Source organism: Empidonax traillii, unplaced genomic scaffold, assembly GCF_003031625.1.
Source record: "Empidonax traillii isolate 1590-97213 ecotype Southwest subspecies unplaced genomic scaffold, ASM303162v1 scaffold344:size748272, whole genome shotgun sequence".
Lineage (NCBI taxonomy): Eukaryota > Metazoa > Chordata > Aves > Passeriformes > Tyrannidae > Empidonax > Empidonax traillii.
In genome coordinates, this window is record NW_020955537.1 from 202,563 (window position 1) to 221,194 (window position 18,632).

Consider the following 18,632-nt stretch of genomic DNA (forward strand, 5'->3'; position numbering starts at 1 on the left):
AAACCAACAAACAAAACCAAAAACCACAACAACCAAAACAACCCAGAACGAAATGTTAAAACCCTACACTTATCAAGTTATTGTGATTTAAAAATCGGGGGAAAAGTAAAATAGAATTAAGTCAATCAAAATATTTTCCTTAGTGAATTCTGAAATGCTGCTTTTTCATTTTAAACTCCCTAATTTTTAAAGATTGCTGTAGATTCAATTTCTAATAAAAGACTAATTTTGAATCAAACCAAACCAGAGTTTATAACCTCATTCCTTTTGACAATTATGAGATGCACAAAAATGTACATGAAATCCATTAAGCAAGGCTTTATAAGAAAGGCAACATTCTTCACTGATTAAACGTGATTAGAACATTCTGATTTGTATTGTTTCACTTTCTCTTATTTTACAGATCATGCTTGGTCTCACTTTTGGAGCTCCAAAAGACCTCATCTAATGCAGTTCTTCTGTTGATAAGTAAGGAAAAGTGGCAAAAAAACCTATCTCAGAGAAAGAAGTTCTTCAGATGCAAATTAACATAGCTGTGATTATAGGTTTCTAAACTGTGAAATACAAGACTTTTCCTAATCAAACAGTGAGGATGAATGAAATGAGATCAAGCAGAGCAGCCAAAAAAACCAGAAACCTGAGAAAGGTTTCAAGCCAGTTTTCAAAATGGAGCTCTTTCAATTTTATATCCAATTTGTAAGAAAAGAGTGCTTCATTTTTAATGATATAAATTCTAATCACATGACACCACTGCAAAGGAAAGCAAAATGTTCTGCCTTCTCACTGTCACGGCTGTAGAATGTACCTCAAGTATGCACATTAAAAAAATAAAAGCAGTGGTCTTTACATGTCTTTATTCCTTGTGACGAACTTAGGGCACCCATCTTCTTTTAGGAAGTGATCATGCATGTTTCTAAATAAGACTGCAGAGACTCTTCTCAGTAAAATCTTAATTTATTTTTACTCTGAAATAACCTACAAAGTTCATGAATATTTAGAACATTATGGTACGGATAAAAAAAAAAATCAAATAATGGAAAAAGTACAAACCTCTGATTGTACATGCCCCGGAAATTATAATTTGCTCTGTAATTGGGAATTGGCTTTGGATCTAATGGCCTGTAGATGGCAGGCTCTCCTCTTTTCATCGCCAGACCATTCAGCTCCACTGTTGGAGTTATACTGCCTGCAAAAACCAAACAATTTAAGTAAGGCACTTAAACCAGAAATATTGAAAACCACATAAACAGGACTGAGATAAGCTGCAAAGAGGTAGCTACATTATATTTTTTTTTACTCTTAAATTAAAAAGAAGCAACTAAAAAGACATTTCAATTTCCCTAAAAGATGGGAATATAGATCCCAACTCAATCATAAGCAACAAAGAAGAACAATTAGACATCTAAGTGCATTCTCTATGCAGTTCAGGTGGATTAATCTTCACATATGAATGAGAAAGTCAGTGTAATAACCAAGCTGGTTATTCACTTTTCCAAAGTACTTATAATACATTATGACACTTTCTTAAAGAATTATAAAGATAAAAGAACACTGTATCTTTCTGCTGAATACCATTAAATAAAACCACAAATAGGGCAAAGAGTCATTGAAAGAAGCACGATGTAATATGCAGTCATTCAGGAATCTTACATTTTAGAAAAAATGTGTTATTTGCAAGACTTGAAAACTTAAAACTACATCTAAAAACTAAAAACCCAAAAGGAATGATCTAACAGACTGAAACACAGCTACTGGAAATCAGTGCAACTACAGCCATCTACTGGTGACAGAATACAAAAATAGAAGGCAGCCAGTACTTGCCCACTGCATCATTTCAAAAATATCAAATAACAAGATACACTCTGCTTCTACTACTTTTTTCTTTTTTTTTTTTAACACAAAGTTCAGCTACAGTAATCCCCACTTACACGTTGTAAAAAATCCTCAATGAGCTAAACAGGCATTCCAACAAAAAGGAGTTAATATTTCTGAAAATATTTTCATAAGAAAATCAAATAAATCTACCCTTAAAACAGCTACAACTAATTTTCCAGTCTGCCATTGAGGCTTTATATGCCAAATGATGAAAATGTTTATGAAGTACTTATTCAAAAACTTCTATCAACAACTATTCTTACATTTTCCAGAGAAAGAAATTATGATTAATTCAACTTCATAATAAAAATGCAAAACGTCATTCTAATCAGAAGATACCTGTGCATATGCAATGCACCTTTTTTGGAGCAAAACTACAGTGCTAAACGACACAGTTTTTTAATGAATTCTCTTAAAGCCTGTTTCTCTTGTTATCAGATTTTCCCTTTAAGAATATGCTCAAAGCCAAAAAAACTCTAGAAGATGAGTAATACTCTGCAATCTCAAGAATCAAATTCAGGATCCCTTTTCATAGAGGTCTGAGCCTTCTGCTTTCTAAACAGCTGAAGTCACAGTGACTGTGAAGGACACAGGGCAAAAACAGTGTCCTGGGCCTGAGGAAACACTGCACTAATCTCCAAAGGAGCAAGAGAATACTACCATATCACTCTCAAACAATCCTTCATGGCTAATACTCAGGATAATGCTCACAAGTTCTAAAGGAAACTTACTCCTGCTTTTTTTTCCATCCTGCAAAATTACTCAATTTTAAGAAAGTGATTGAAAAAAACTGTTTTTAAAATGGGGGGAAAGGGCAGAGGGAAATAAAAAGGGAAGAAGGAAGTAGACGAAAAATCAGAGGGGAAAGGAGTGTAAAAAACAAAGAAACAAAAAAGGAAATACGACCTTTTTTCCTTACCATTTGCTTTCTTTTATATTAGCCTGAAATAAAGTTATTAATATTTTTGACTTATTTTATCAAACAAGACAGAGCAGATACTGGGCATGTAGATGAGACGTATCTCGGAAGGCTCTACGTGCATTGAAGGCAACTCACAGGTAACAATTCAAAACGAAACATGCAAGACACCAGTGTACATTCTTTCTATTATTGAAACAGTTTCTAAAGCCGTCTATGAGCTTTTTGAAAGAACAGCTTGCTATGAAGGAAAACTCACAAAGCAGGAAAATACCTGTCCAAGTTCTCATGCCAAATCCCAGCCTTTTGTTTACACCACAGATGCAACTCCACAGGATTGGACTGGATAAAATTTCTGATTTCATTGGAAAATTAGCTAAAATAACTCCTTGGGAAATATGTTTTACTATGGTAATAACAGCCAATTCAGTTAGGTTTTCTGTTTACTGTTGATCATATACAATCACTTCGCATACATCTGAGCATTATCAAAATAATATACTCCCCTGCAGTTCATCTATTTTAGGCATGGACATTAAAAATTCTCCCATGAAAACTCACTAGACATTCTGCATAATCCTATCATGCCTATTAAGACGGCAATGTTGATTCTCATCCTCCAAATTTAAATACACTGTTAAAATTACTTATTAGTGGTATAATATCCCAACACTTCAACAAGATTTAACACACAGAGGAAATTGTCATACCTGGATTATTGTTTACATTATTTTTGGGTGGTCTAGGTGTTGGTTTGGGAAGGGTAGTTTCATTCAATGCTTTGCTAGCAGCAGCATGTTGGGCCTTTTTAATACTGCTTCCTTCAGCTTCCCATGTCTGTTCTCCAAGAGTCAGCTGCACTGTGAACATCTTCAAAGACAAAGAACAGGTAAACACTGGCAAGATTATCAATGTGGATCAGACCAATCTGTATAAAAACTTCCAGGGCCGAAGAGAAACCATGCTCTCTTTTCATTGGATTCAACTCCCAGATAATGCATCTGATTCTTCCAAAGATGAGTGAGACCTTATCAGTGGGCAACATTTGGCCTTTCAAATTGCAAAGTTAAATAGCATAATGTCAATGTCAGCTATCAAAGAACAGAATAATATTTAAACCAAGTAATAATATCAGCAAACTCATCCTCTGCTCTTGAAAGACTATAAACAGGTCAGCTAAAAGCACATTTTTTCATATATTTGAGGGCGTTTTGTCATTTTACCTGTGAAAAACAGGTACTAAACATGCCACTGAGGTAAAAAAAAAATTTTTTTGTAATAATTATGAATGAGTATAAATGACTGCACACTCCTCAAGGTAGCAGAAAATTTGGGCCAAATAAGGTTACACAGTGAAAGAATTTCTCACACGACCTGATTTCTAAAAAGAATGCATATTGTTAGGGTAAGAGTCACCACTCAAATACATTCAAAAAATAGAGTAAGAAAGAAAATAAATATTATCCGTTTTAATGGAACTGCAGTTCTGAATGTAAAATCTATAGTGAGGACAGGAACCAGAAACATCCACAGTTCAGATACAGACTAACTGATAAAAAACATGTATTTCAAAATCTGTGACAGAGGACTATTTCAAATAGTATCTATGCTGTGCAAATTGTGCACATAAAACTCAATGCATACTTAAGATATTAAATAGAATCTATCTTCTGTATTATACATATATGTTTTGTCTAAATTTGAACATCTAAGAACAAGAGGAGAAAGGTTCAAAACTCAATATATTTGTCATATAAATTCCCTAAATATAAGGCAGGACTTAATAGTCAGATAAACATAGTAAACTAAGATACACCCACCTCAGAAAACAGACCAACTTACTTGAGGCAACATAAAAATATCTACATATTAGTATGAGCAGTATATAAAGTAAAATTTTCATTTCAACAGTGCTGTAATTTTTTAAATTATTTAAACTTGCCAGATCCAGGACGAGGTACTTAGAGATGGATATGGTGAGAAGCCTTTAAATGTGTCTTTGCATATATTTTCATTTAGCATGTACTTATAAACAAACATTTGAACACAAGTATGTATGTGCATCCCACCTTAGCCCTGCGCACATGCCCATGGTGAGTTCAAACTGAATTCTATAAACACATATTTGTGTCTTAATTACAGGCTTGAGTTTTGGCTATTGTAATTTTCAGACGCATAGTGCAAGTCCCCATACCACAGTTCCTACTGCCATGTCCTTTTTTCCATGGCAGCCACAACAATTTCCTCACAGACAAGGAGAAAGAGAAAAATAGTCTCTTAATTTTGCAACCTGCCAAACCCTACCCCCACCTGAAAACTAAACTGGGTATTAGAGATAAATACCCATAATTATATAAATTACCTACAAACATACATCCTTATTACTAGAAGAACTGAAATTTGATTTCTGGATCTGGAGTTTATATATTTTATACTTTTCAAGAAAGTATCAGTGTAGTATTTTTATAGGAGGAGAATAATCTTGAATTTAAATGAATATATGATTAATAACGGCTACTTATCTACCTGTAACTCTCCTCTTAGTGCTTAGAGCAAAAAACAGAAATTCAAGATAATAAAGGGCTTGCTCAGTAAACTTCTGCAGTCAGCTCTAACCTTCTCACTTAGCCCATCTGTCAAAAAAACTCCTGCAAAACCCACATATAGTAGCAGGTTTCATCCTTTAATTACAGGAATAAAACTGCCTAAACCCAAACTCTGGAGCAGCCAATGAAACACTCAAGTCCTGCAAGACCAGAGCTAACAGTTCTGCTATTGACTGAGAGACATTTCTCACCAGTTTTCTGAGGAATTTTCTATTCCTTACACCAAACCTCATTTACTTGATGTCTAGAAAGTAGAAATGCAAAGGCCACCATGCTTGTGCTTGTTTTCACTCTGCTGTGTTTCCAAGGTCAATCACTCTTAGCTCTGGCAATTCTTCCTTCCTCACTCCTTCTGCGTAAAACTGTCTCTCCTCTTTCCCAGCCCTTTGAAGTGCTACATGCCCCTTACCCTCTTCTCTCTACCACCACCCACTTTCTTTTGCCAATGTTTCTTTTAAATTTGTGTCCTGAAATAACACTGACATAGAAGGACAGAAAACATGATCAATCTGACTAACATACTCAAAAACGTCATTTATGCTTTCTGACTTTTCTTATGATGAAGAATCCACCTGGAGGGAAGACTCCTAGAAACCCTAACTGCACTGTCAGGACACGCCACTTCTCTCCCAACTCCACTGTTTCTAGTTTCCCATTTCACACCAATTGCCAAAACTTACTTTTCAGAGACAACTAGAAAAAAGGATATAAAAATTTACCAGCATTTGTGGTCACGACACAGACAGCTGTCTTGTAGAGCGTGTCTCAAAAAATCGTGAAAACCACTGGTGGACAGGAACAGAGTATGTGTAGGAGGAAAGCAATGTGAGAAGCTCCTTAAATGGCAAAGAGTAGCAGCAGCATTACATCCTCCAGGTCATGCTTTCCGGGACAAATTCAGCTCTGTTTCACATATTCTTCAGGTATATCATCATATACTAGCAAGACATTATACTAAGCTGCTAAGCGTCATACTAAATTTTCTGCTTTTCACAGGCCAAAGTCTGCATAATTTTACTAATATCACCTTTGTTCTTTTGTCTCTTGCTGCAGAGATCAAAACCAGACAATATTCTTCTGAGTCTACAGAGCACATATCTGCATATTTTGACCACTGTGAAAGCAACTAAAAATAACGAGGTGAACTGAAAAACTGAAAAATTAAGAAATCTATTGAAAATCTGTTTTTCAAAGATGCAGTTAATGCAGACTCAAGTAATTATATTTGTTCCTCTAAAAGGAGTAACAAATATAAAATCATTAAAGTTGGAAAAGACCTCTTAGATCATCAAGTCCACTCTTTGACTGAACACTATCATATCAACTAAAGCACAGCACTAAATGTCATGTCCATTTGTTTCCTGAAAACTTCTGGGGATGGTGATTCCATCACTTCCCTGGGCAGCCCATTTCAATGCTTAACCACTCTCTCAGTGAAAAAAAATTCTTCATTCTGTCCAACTCAAACCTCCCCTGGCACAGCTTGAAGCTTGTCCTCTTGTCCTGTCACCAGTTGCCTGGGAGAAGAGGTCTCCTACCTCATATGTGAACTATTTCTTGTCCTGATAAGATTTTAAGTATAACATGAATGTAATATAACTCAAATTTCTTTACTGCTGAGAAATGTAAACAGCCAAACCCACACCTTTTGGTACAAGCAAAGCACTTCTTACTTCACAGAAAATAAATATACAACACAATAGTAAAGGATTACAGAAAGCCCTACAGATTTAACATGCCACAACCTAAAACCAACCAACCAGAGTACCCCGTAGTGCCAAACGCCTCCAGGAACAGAAAGAGCACTTTCAATTTCCATGCTGAATGTGGGATCCTAAAAGCTTTCTGATTCTCAGCAGCCTCACCTGCTGACATCATTTCCACCAGCATAACGGATTCAGGAATGCCAGCCAGACCAGGTCAGTGATTTGCATCAACTCTGCGCTTGCTGACAACATAATGTGCAACTCAGAAACAAGGGGCAATGGCACAGAGATAGGACATGATGAGCTCAAACCGTTACTAATCTGCAGAGTGACCCCACTGTCTTATGCCATTTTGCCACTCTAGAAATACTAGGTACATATATAGGCATATACTAGGTACAATACTAGGCAGTTATTAATTATGCCAGCATCTTTCTTGGAGTTTTCCAGGGTTTTTTCTCCTCCCCCAGTTTGCTTCCACTCAGGGAGGGAATTCAAAATTATGTTAGAAAATTTTATGTCATGAGAATATTCCTCTGTGTTCCCCATGATCCTAAAGCAACCTAATTTGTACTTATTAAGTTGGATATCCAAACTGATATGAGAACTGACCAGAATTAGCTGTCAGTTCACCAGAAACTTTAATGCCATAACCATATTAGGAGTCTTAATATCACCATATGTCTTACAGTTGCATAATAATAAAGTTTGTGTCCTATAATGCAAGATCCCAAGAAAGAGTATTAACTTTATAGACACAGAATTGTGTCAATGAGCATGTCACAAACTACCTTTGTCATCATCTGCACAAGCAAATGGTAGTTTGTTTCTAGTAGCTAGTTACCAAAGGCATGCTGACTGGGGAGCAAGATTCATCCAGCCTAAAAAGTAAATGTTCCTTAAAGATTAAGAAAGGGTGGTGATTCACTGAAAAGACTTTCACAAGGTCTTTATAAAGACCAACAAATAGAAACTCAAAGATGAAAGTCAAAGTAAGGTACAAAATGATCTACAGGAATCAAACAGAAATACAGGCATACTTCCTGAAAATGTAAAAAAAAAAAAAAAAAAAAAAAAAAAAAAAAAAAAAAAAAAAAAAAAAAAAAAAGCAAAAATAAAGAACAGTAAGAAACCCCTTACACTAGAAACGTAGCTGGGTTTGACAAGCTTGACAAGCCCACTTGTCCAAACCATGACATTCTCAGTTCAGCATTTAAGGTATGGCTCATCACCTGGAACTGTGACCTTACCTTGGCATGAGCAGGCCCTCTTTCATTCAGAAGCTTATACTGGGGTTGAATTCTATTGAAACGGGCTAACTCATTTACCAGACACATTGGAGTTTTCTCTTTGGGGTTTGCCATGTTATCTTGGAGAGGAGCTGTAAATAAAGAGTCTGTAAAGTTTTTGTGGAGAAATGTATTCTTCACAACTTTGCAAAGCTTTGCAAAAGCAGCATGCTTAGAAAAGAAAATACTTTGGCTAAAATACAAGTTTTGCACTTATGCTAAATACAATGTTTAAATACTACTTACATATTAATCATATGAGAATATGATTATGATTTCACAACAAAAATTTCGATTACATGCAATTAAAAAACCCCAACAACTATTTATTTCCAAAATGTCCCTATGACAGATGACAGTGTAGGGGAACATATATATATTCTACATCATCCACATCACCAAAGTTTACTGTCAGCAATATACTGGGTCTTGGAATTAACTACTATTCCAGAATGGTTTCTCAAACCTTTGAAGCACTAGTGGATAGTGTAAGAGGTATGAGACAAATGCAATGATGAAATTCTGTGGCCTTCACTAGCTTCTGCCTGCTTCTTCCCACTGTTTTAGACTTTTCTCACAAAAATGAAGTCAGTCTCAGAGCACTCCCAAAGAACACTTCTCCTCTTCCTTTAAGGATTTTGTTCTGCTTTTTTTAGATCATTTAACTTTCTGCAATTTTTTTTCCAATTTATTTGTATTTATCCCTAACACACACTGTCATTTCTGGTTTAGACTTTTAGAACAACATTTCTGCATTTTATACCCAGTTCAGCATAGGAACTGCAGCATTTATTAGGCTACAAAGGAAACACCAAATACTGCCAAGCAGCCAGAAGACATTCTGTTCTAGGGAAGAGAAATAAACTTGGAGACCTTCCTGCACCACTAAAACTTCTCTATAAAAGATACACTCAGAATTTGACAAAATAGACATGCTCTTTTCTGAGCTTTTATATCATTGATCAACACTTCACTCTAAGTCTGATTTCAGTTAAAGAAATTAAAACTCAGTAAACAGTTTATTTAGCCAAAATATTTTTCTACGGGTGTTTGGTTTTTTTTATTATTTTAATCCTCTTAAGGACCTAATTATTTATTTTTTAAAATTAAAAAGTCATCAAAAAATGCATTTGACCACTGAAGGAAATATACCTGGACCAACCTACCTGGTGAGTTGTTAGAAGGCGCAGGATCCACAAGGCCGGCAGTAGGACTGCTACAGCTGGCAGCTGATTCCGAAATGGATCCGTTCATTGAGGACGGCAGACTCAGTGTATTTGTAGTTGTAACTGGCAGGGGTAGCACCATAGGGGACATGGTGGGTCCAGACAGGTTTGCTGCAGTCTGCATCTTAACTTGTGCCATTGCCTGTCACTGCAATAAACAAATTATTATCAGCAGGGCACTTTGCATTTTGAATGTCAAGTGACTGTAGTGTAACTGGCAACACTTCTTTTTTGCTTCTGGATCTGGGTCACTAAACTGTCCCCAAAAGTCATGCCTCTGCAAACATTACTTCCAAACGGATGCACAGAGGAACAGAGCTCAGAGCCAAAGAACATCACTGGAGAAGAAGAACCCACATGGCCTGGCTCCAGGTTCTGTTGTTCAACAATAGGGTGACCCTGCCTGAAATACATAAGGAAGAACAACTATTATAGAATAAAAGTCCATATAATTATTCAGCAGATGAAGTTAGCATGTGCCAATTTCTTCAAAAGAGAAGTTTGCTGTCTTTGCAACAAACTGCCATAGCAATCTTTTGCCATTGTTTTTACAGTAAAGTGCACATAAAATATCAAATAAGGCCACAAGAGAAAAATCACTATTTTTTTCTGCTTTTTATCAAATTAGAAGAGAGAAAAAAATGTAAGAAGAAAGTGCTGGCAAACTCAAAAAAACACTAAAGATGCAAGTGCTGAAAGAAATAACTGTTCCTTCAGTCAACAGGTGGAGTACTTCAATCTTTACATAAATTACTAGCACAGGCATCAGGACTTCCTAAACTAGCCTTCAACCCCATGCCTAAAGCATTTACCTGGAATATGCCAGGTACTCACTGTGTCTTTTCATCTTCTCAAATTAGTTCCCTCATTGCCAATACCTGTTCTCAGGCTATGTCTACACACATAACTCAGGGTCAGGGCAGTGCTCCTTCATACTACTCACTGAGAGTACGCTCCTTGGCAAAATTTCGGCCACTGGATAAAAACTCCTGCTGCAAAAACCAGAGGAGCAGTTCAGAGGCCAGCAGGCATTCCAGAAAAGCCACTCTAATAAACAAGGAACCAGTCATTCTCACTCATCCGGGCAAAAGTCTTGGGCTTCTCTTCTTGACATAAGGAGCAGGATGATATATTTTATTCAGTAGCATGGACACAGACTGTATTATTTAGGGTTCATACACAAGAGATGATCTGCATAGAGTGGATAAACAGACGAAACCCATGACAGCCAACTAGTGGCCCCTGGGGAACAGGGACCTCTCCCAGCAGCAGCTCTGATCCCACTGGCTGAGGTAGGCAAGGAAAGGAGCCCAGCTCTCCTCCATCACAGGCAGCCCCCTTACCACTAAGCTCTTTGCCACCTCTGCTGGGCTAATTCTCTCTTCCTAAGCAAAAATCCCATTCAACACCTAAAAAAGTTTATAACTAAGGACTTACTGAAGTGAGCACAACTATCGACAAAATTTCGATTACAATCAGTATTTTTGCCTCTTCCACACCCCATCCATTAAAAAATATCGAGGTATCTTTACTCAGAGGGACAGTGTTGTTGCACAAAGATCCCAAATCACTCATTACACCACAGAGGATATAAGTCCTTTAGCACAGTTGCACTAGTATAATGAAAATAATAAATCCTATTGCTGTGACTCTGTGCTTTGGAGAAGAGGTTCAGACAGGAATGCCATTTTTATTACTGAGGAAAGACAGATAACCGATTTAATTCTCTGAAAAAGCAGAACTAGAAAAAAATGAAGTTGAGGTGCAATCACTTGCTCTTTTCATAAGTATTTTCAGTAAAATATTAACAGTGACAGATTTTAAAAATACATATGCAGTTAGCCAAGATATATTCAAATACTTTATGTGTTCAAAAAATATGGACTAAATTCATCCTGTAAAAAAACCTACTGTTACTTCACAGCAAATGTCATGTAATTCAGCAATATTATTAGAAGGGCCTCACTTAAAGACTGAGAAGGTGTATAACTACAGAAATTTTTGGTATACTGTGTGTTTCATTCTGATTTTAAAATACATTAGTATAGATTAGAATTAATTAAAAAAGTTTCTTAACTGTAAACATCAAAGCCAATGACGGCAAAATCAGACCATATGTTTTAAACTTATTTAAAATGAAACCAGATAATACGAAATATCATCACAATAATTGAAGTTTAAGAAACTCACAGTATCTGCAGCATTTCAGCTTATTAACATGAGTATGAGAAAGGCGTCACTCAAATAGTTCTGTATGAGATACTACTGAACACCCAGTCTTGGGCCCTGCCAGCTGTGAATTATCGTTTCTGCTTCCAGTATTTTGCAAGTTTATTTTTCAAGAAATCAGAACTTACTAATAACAAAATAAACTACTATGTTCTATAGTATTAACGTCCTAAAGGGAGAAATTGTAGGATGGATACTTTACTATTAAGGATTTTAAAAAAAAATTGGTTTGAGAATAGTATCAAGGAAAAGTAAGAATGAACAAGATAAAGTTTGAGAAAAAAGACACTCTTTGTCCTACAGTGAAGCACGTAGAAAACTCAACTGTGAAATCAGAATAAAATCATAAGATATTGGGTGCTGGGCATTTCTTATATATCTAAAGCAACAAAACTCCTATGAGAAACTATCACTACTTTATAAATTCTGTACAAGAAAAGATGCTCTGGTAATAATATATAATATAACTGTAGGGAATAACTCTTAAATAGATGAGCTATGGAGACATTAAACTTGTAATCAGTTAAAAATTCCAACTAGTATAGAGAATCAACAGAGGGAATGCAGTTGATATAGTGATGTCATGTCATTTTCTCACTATCAAGCAACTAATCCTCGATGTCATGACAAAAGGGGACCAAAACTATATGTCCCACCTTCTCTTTACATTTTCTTATATACATACACCAGTGTTGTTTTATAAGCAGCGAGGCAAAAACACTATGGGGCCTTCCAGCTACATGCACAGAGTACATAATAAAATATGCTGCTACATAATAAAATGAAGGACCTGGGGGAGAGAGAGATTTCACTAAGCTGGTCGGAGATGAAATGCAGTTATATAATAAAAATATTTTTAAATCTTCTATGTGGATATTTTTGAAAAATCTGGCATACACAAAAGGGATAGTTCATTTATTATACTATGAATACAATTCAAAAAGCCTCTACACCTCACCTTCAGGTAGTTAATCCAATGCAAATCTTGGAAACTGCTACCTCCCAAGTGTCTCCAGAGGAGATTCCCTTGCTGCTTGGCAGTGGTTACGGACACTTGCACCTCTTGGAGAAAGCTGGACTGCACAGCTTTGTGTCTTCACTGAGCTGCCAGCTTCCATGCCAAATCACCACATCACGGTATTTCTTAAAGTCTTAATCACATACATGTCTACCCAGTCAAAGGCTGCAAGTTAAAGTGCTGTCATTTTTGTAAAGCTGTACTCCAGGGCTTATGGTGCCTTATGAGATGCTGCAATGGTTTTACCTCTTAGTCTAACCTACTCAGCTACAATAGAAATACTACAGCAGGCATGAACAGGGATGCAAATATACTAGAATTGTATTTTACTTCACTTCTGCTTTTGAAAGCACTTTGTACAAAGGCAGCTACACAGCTTTCATTAAACAGTTCACAGATCACAGAATATTCTGAATTGGAAGGGGCCCACAAGGATCATCGAGTCCAACTCTTAAGTAAATGGTCCATATGGGGATTGAACCAACAACCTTGTTATTATAAGCAGCATGCACTAACCAACTGAGCTAATCTCAGGGTCAGTTGGTATTAACTTTCCAATTAAACTATGTACAAGCTGTGAATTTTCCTCCCACAATAAAAATGACCCAACCAAAATAAACTCGTATTAAAATGATAAAACAAAGCTGCTTCACATTTTGAAGTGAAAATATTGCTTTCAAATATTCCATTCATTTTTTCTTATACATCATGAAACACAACGTTGTGGTGAGTTGACCCTGGCTGGACACCAATGCCCACCAAAGGCACTCTATCACTCACCTCCTCAACTGGACAGGAGAGAGAAAATTTAATGAAAGCCTTGTGGGTTGAGATACGGGCACAGAGAGATCTCTCACCAGTTACCATCACAAGTAAAACAGGCTCAACTTGGGGAGATTAGTTGAATTTATTATCATTCAAATCAGAGTATGATAACGAGAAATAAAAACTAAATCTTAAGAACACCTTCCACCCACCTCTCCCTTCCTCCCAGGCTTAACTTCACTTCTGAACTCTCTACTTCCTCGCCCAAAAGCAACCGGGGGTGGGGGTGGTGGTGAATGGGAGTTACGGTCAGTTCATCACAGGTTATCTCTGACACTCCATTCTCCTCTGGGAAAGGCTCCTCATACTCTTCCCCTGCTCCAGATTGGGGTCCCTTTCACAGGAGATAGTCCTTCATGAACTTCTTCAACATAAGTCCTTCCCACAGGATGCAGTTCTTCATGAACTGCTCCAGTGTGGATCCCTTCCACAGGGTGCAATCCTTCAGGAACGGGCTGCTCCAGCATGGGCCCCCCACAGGGTCTCAAGACCTACCAGCAAACCTGCTCCAGTGTGGGCTTCTCTCTCCTTGGAGACACAGGTCCTGTTGGGAACCTGCTCCAGCATGGGCTTTCCACAGGGCCACAGCCTCGTTTGGGCATCCACCTGCTCCACTGTGGGGTTCTTCATGAGCTGCAGGTGGATCTCTGCTCCACCATGGACCTCCATGGGCTGCAGGGGCACAGCTGCCTCATTGTGATCTACACCATGGGCAGCAAGGGAATCTCAGCTCTGGTGCCTGGAGCACCCCCTCCCCCTCCTTCTGCACCGACCTTGGTGTCTGCAGAGTTTTTTCTCTCACATATTCTCACTCCTTTTTTCTCTGGCTGCAGTTTCTGTAGTGCAGCAGCTTTTCTCTCTTCTTCAATCCGTTATCCCAGAGTTGCTTCCACCTACACTGATGGGCTCAGCCTTGTCAGCAACTGGTCCATCTTGGAGCTGACTGACATTGGCTCTTTCAGACATGAGTGAAACTTCTGCCAAATTCTCACAGAAGCCACCCCTGTAGCTCCCCTGGTAGCAAAACTTGGCCATGCAAACCCAGTACAAACATTAACTCAGAGATGTAGGATATTTTTTACAACTGTGAATACACTTGTATCATGCAAAAAAGCACCACACAACATAAGTAAATTGTTATAGTTTTTCTGAATATTATTATTTATTGTATTTTTCTGGATCTTAGATCTTATAAAATATGAATTAAATGCTCGATTGAAATGATTCTTAGACTACGTCACAGTAATTAAACAAACAAGGACAGATAAAGCAGATAATGCACCACAGAAGGCAGAAAACATAAACAATGACTTTTCAAACCAAACACACTTTTACAATGTGGAAAAATTGAAAAAGCAATGTTAGAAAGACAAGTTGTTTTATGAACAACCAAAACGTAGAGAACAGTCAAAACAAAAGACTGGACTTCATCTGTGCAGAAAGTGAAAATGCAGTAGGGTGTCACCACACTTCCACACTGCTCTGTCAGACAACCCAGTGCACCAAATCTAATCTGTGTACAAGTATTTAACACATGACACGTACTGCTTACTTGTGAAGGGCTTTACAAAGATAATAACTGAGGGCCAGCCACTGCTGGGCAAAAAAAATTACTTGATGTATCTTGTATTTTATAAAATAACCAAGAGTTCTGCTTACACGTTCTAATCAGAGCCCATTTTTCACAACAGTATTACATTAATGATCCCGGGTCCTTTTCTGCAGAACTGCTACCAGCAAGTTGTAGCCTGTGTTCTCTGTGAATCTGACTGTTCTGCAGCTAATAAGACTTTGTTCTTGTCTTCCTTGAATGCTCTTATTAAGAAAAAAGCAAACCAAAATAAACAAAAAAAAAAGAAAAAAGAAAAAGAGACAATCATTTCAATTTTTCAAGATCACATTGAATTTTAATTCTAGTTCCAAAATGTTTTAATTCTCCTCTAAGCCTGCTTTATAGTACACACAAATTTAATGAGTGTAGTGTTTCATCCACATCATTAATGAAAATATTTAAAGGTGGAGGAACACCAATCCAACAGATTGGGGGCAGTGTCTAAGCAGGGAGCATCTCAATGGTTTTTTTCAGACCAGCCCCTGCTTTGGTTAGAAGGTTTTTAACATGACTCTTCTGCGAAAGTCCCAAGTCACAGAACCCTAACAGTTAACAGCTTCCTAACTACAGGAGGGTTTGGTTTTAGTTTTAGCCTTCAAATTCCATTAAACTTTCCATTCTTCTTCTATTCTTCTGATACCACTTCACTTGTTCAGCTAAACAAAAGCATAAAAATCTGCCTAGAGGTAAAACATATTTCTAGTGTGCCATTCCTCACATTTACAGCCAATATTTATACATACATGGACATTATTATAAAAAGTAGAAATACTAAGCCTTCTCTAATTTCTTTTTACTGTGTTATATCTAGCAGCTTATTAGGGATTGACAGAAAATACACAGCTCTGCATTACCTTCAGAGCAGCTGTTAGTTCAGTCTTTTATGTTCTATAAAACCAAGTAACGAGACAGCCACACCGTAGCAGTTTAGCAAGAGCAGGATTTAAAGCAACAATGAGCAGACGGTTATCCAGACTTATTAACAAAATTTATCTTCTTTACACATTTTAAATAGGTAACATTGAAAAATTATGCATGAAATCACAGGGTGTCTCTCTACACCTTTTGAAATATATAATTTTTCCATACTACCGCTGGTCCCCACTGTTTGTCCCCCCCATTTGCTCCTCCATCAATTTCGTTGCTTTTTGCCTTGCCAGGATTGATTTGCCAACAACCAAACCGATCTAATAACTTGCTGCCATGGCAGGAGACAATCCCATATCCTCTCCCCACAGCAAAAAGGTAGAACTTCCTGTCCATTTATCTCACTGAACCAGTTCACATGCAGGTGAGGAGGAACATAAGAGGAGTGCCTGTGTCTGTACAAGGAGGGCCATAAACTCCTGACCTGGACTGAGTGCACAGAATTAGCCCTTTCAACTCCTGCTAATCAGCTTAGCTTTGCTGTCATGACATACACTGAAGTTCAGCTCCTTCACACTGTTCCATACAAAACCCGTGATCTCATCCTCAGCAACTCCATCTTCAGAAATCTGTGGCCTGGTTCCTTATTTTTTTTTACAGTGCCTTACACTGGAGAATCTTAATTTCAGTGGAAATATGGACATAACTACTAGCTAATTACCAGCTAAGAAATACATGACAGTAAGTGAAGTTATGCCTTAAAAGCATTTTATTTTCCTGAAGTGTAAGGTGTGGGAGGGAAATCACTAACTTTCATTTTGGTTGTTTTGATAAGATGATTTACAATCAAAGACAAAAGTGCACAAGAAAGAGAAGATAAATTGACACAGAATATTAATGACTAATTCTCAAAATTCAAGGAGCTGCAAGGCTTACATGAAAGTTCCCCTACTTACTCAGTGTTTAACCCAGCTCCTGAAGCCTAACTAAATGCTACAGTTCCATACAAGTGCTTTCCTCTGCTCTTGGACCGGAGCAGGAAAGTGTTGCAGATAAAGCCCCAGAAAGGCAAGGGAGGGCCAAGAGGCTGCAGTGAATGCTGGGTCACAACATAAAATCCCACTGTACTTTCAGATTTTATCACCCGTGGAGGACCATCTTTGCCAACTCCTATGTACAATCAGCAAGAAGCTTTCTAAGAAAAGACAGGAAGGTATTTTGGGAAAAAAAAATCAAATTGAACAAATTAAAAATCTGCACTCATATTTTTCAGCCACTTCTTCAAACAGAAGTCAGCTCAATTTTCCTTTTGAATTACTACACAGAGCAAGAACATTAAAACAACAAGAAGAAAAAGATTTAATACTCAGAAAACTGAGGTAAAAACTGCTTCATCTCACAGACTTCTTTCATCATGAAACCATATTGGTTCCCTAATTTCCAATACGATGTTGATCCAAGATACTACATAAAGCATATGAGTCTCTTAATCATTGAACACATTACCATTATCACAGAATAACATTACGTGGGAATACATATTATTTTATCTGTCACTGATTCAATTCTTCTCTAAGAACTCTTTTTACATAGTTTTGTGTAATTTTGAAAACAAAAGGAAAAACCCAAATGACAAATAAAGTACCTAATTATGGAATCAAAGAGTAAAAACTACGATTATCTCAATCAACAAAATTGCCAAAAGTAGGAACTTCTGCCACCATTTAATTATGGTATGTTAGCAAGAGGGTTAGAAGAGAAAAGTCTTACCCTCAACTAAGGTTCAATTCGTACAACTTGAAATACATAGTATACATCAGAGTAAATATAATAAGCAAACATTTTGGATGTAGTAAATTGCTTACACCACTAGAGCAAAAGACAAGTAACTAATAAGAAAAATCTGCAATCTCTAAGGCCATCTACATGTACAGTGTATCTCACACCAGCACAGTTAACCATACTGCATGGCACTGCTGTACAGCGAGATATGAGGATTCAGGTAATGTTTAAAGACATCTATAATTTAGGTTTACAAATATAAGCAAGGTGTTTAAACCCCCACTGGAGTAAAAGGAAATACAGCATGGAATTACTATGGTTTGCCAGTGCCAACTGAGATATCCTGAGATATCACATTTGGATACCTGCCTATTCCATCAGCTGCTGCTTCAGCAAGCAGATATCCTCTCAGAAGACCCATGCTATGTCTGGCACTGCATGGGGCAGACAGTTCAGAGAAACCCTGGCATAAAGAGACAATGAAATGGCAATAATTTATGTGTTTAAAGAAATGTGTTACACCCCTAGTCAGTACAGCCAGAAGACGCAGGGAGTTATTCAAGGTGATCAACAAGTAGCCTTCTAATTTAAGATTAGCCAACCACAGTGGCAGCTGAGGAGCAGACAGTGTAACTTAGTTTCTCGAACTGCATGAGATGCCAAAAATATAGGCAACTG

The 18,632-nt window shown here is 37.3% G+C and overlaps 1 protein-coding gene across 3 annotated transcripts in view; it reads right to left on the reverse strand.

The window, feature by feature from the left end:
* STAU2 (staufen double-stranded RNA binding protein 2) overlaps window positions 1-18,632 on the reverse strand; it is a 171,275-nt gene that overhangs the window by 142,289 nt on the left and 10,354 nt on the right. For 2 of the 3 annotated variants that reach the window (XM_027892287.1, XM_027892286.1), the window contains exons 2-5: window positions 9,562-9,769; window positions 8,357-8,487; window positions 3,505-3,664; window positions 1,051-1,186 (exon numbers count right to left, since the gene is read on the reverse strand). In XM_027892287.1, the coding sequence (XP_027748088.1) occupies window positions 1,051-1,186; window positions 3,505-3,664; window positions 8,357-8,487; window positions 9,562-9,760 (626 nt within the window). In that variant the 5' untranslated portion in view covers window positions 9,761-9,769. Of the gene's footprint in view, window positions 1-1,050; window positions 1,187-3,504; window positions 3,665-8,356; window positions 8,488-9,561; window positions 9,770-18,632 lie in introns of those variants that run through there. The other variant, XM_027892288.1, reaches the window with a different exon arrangement.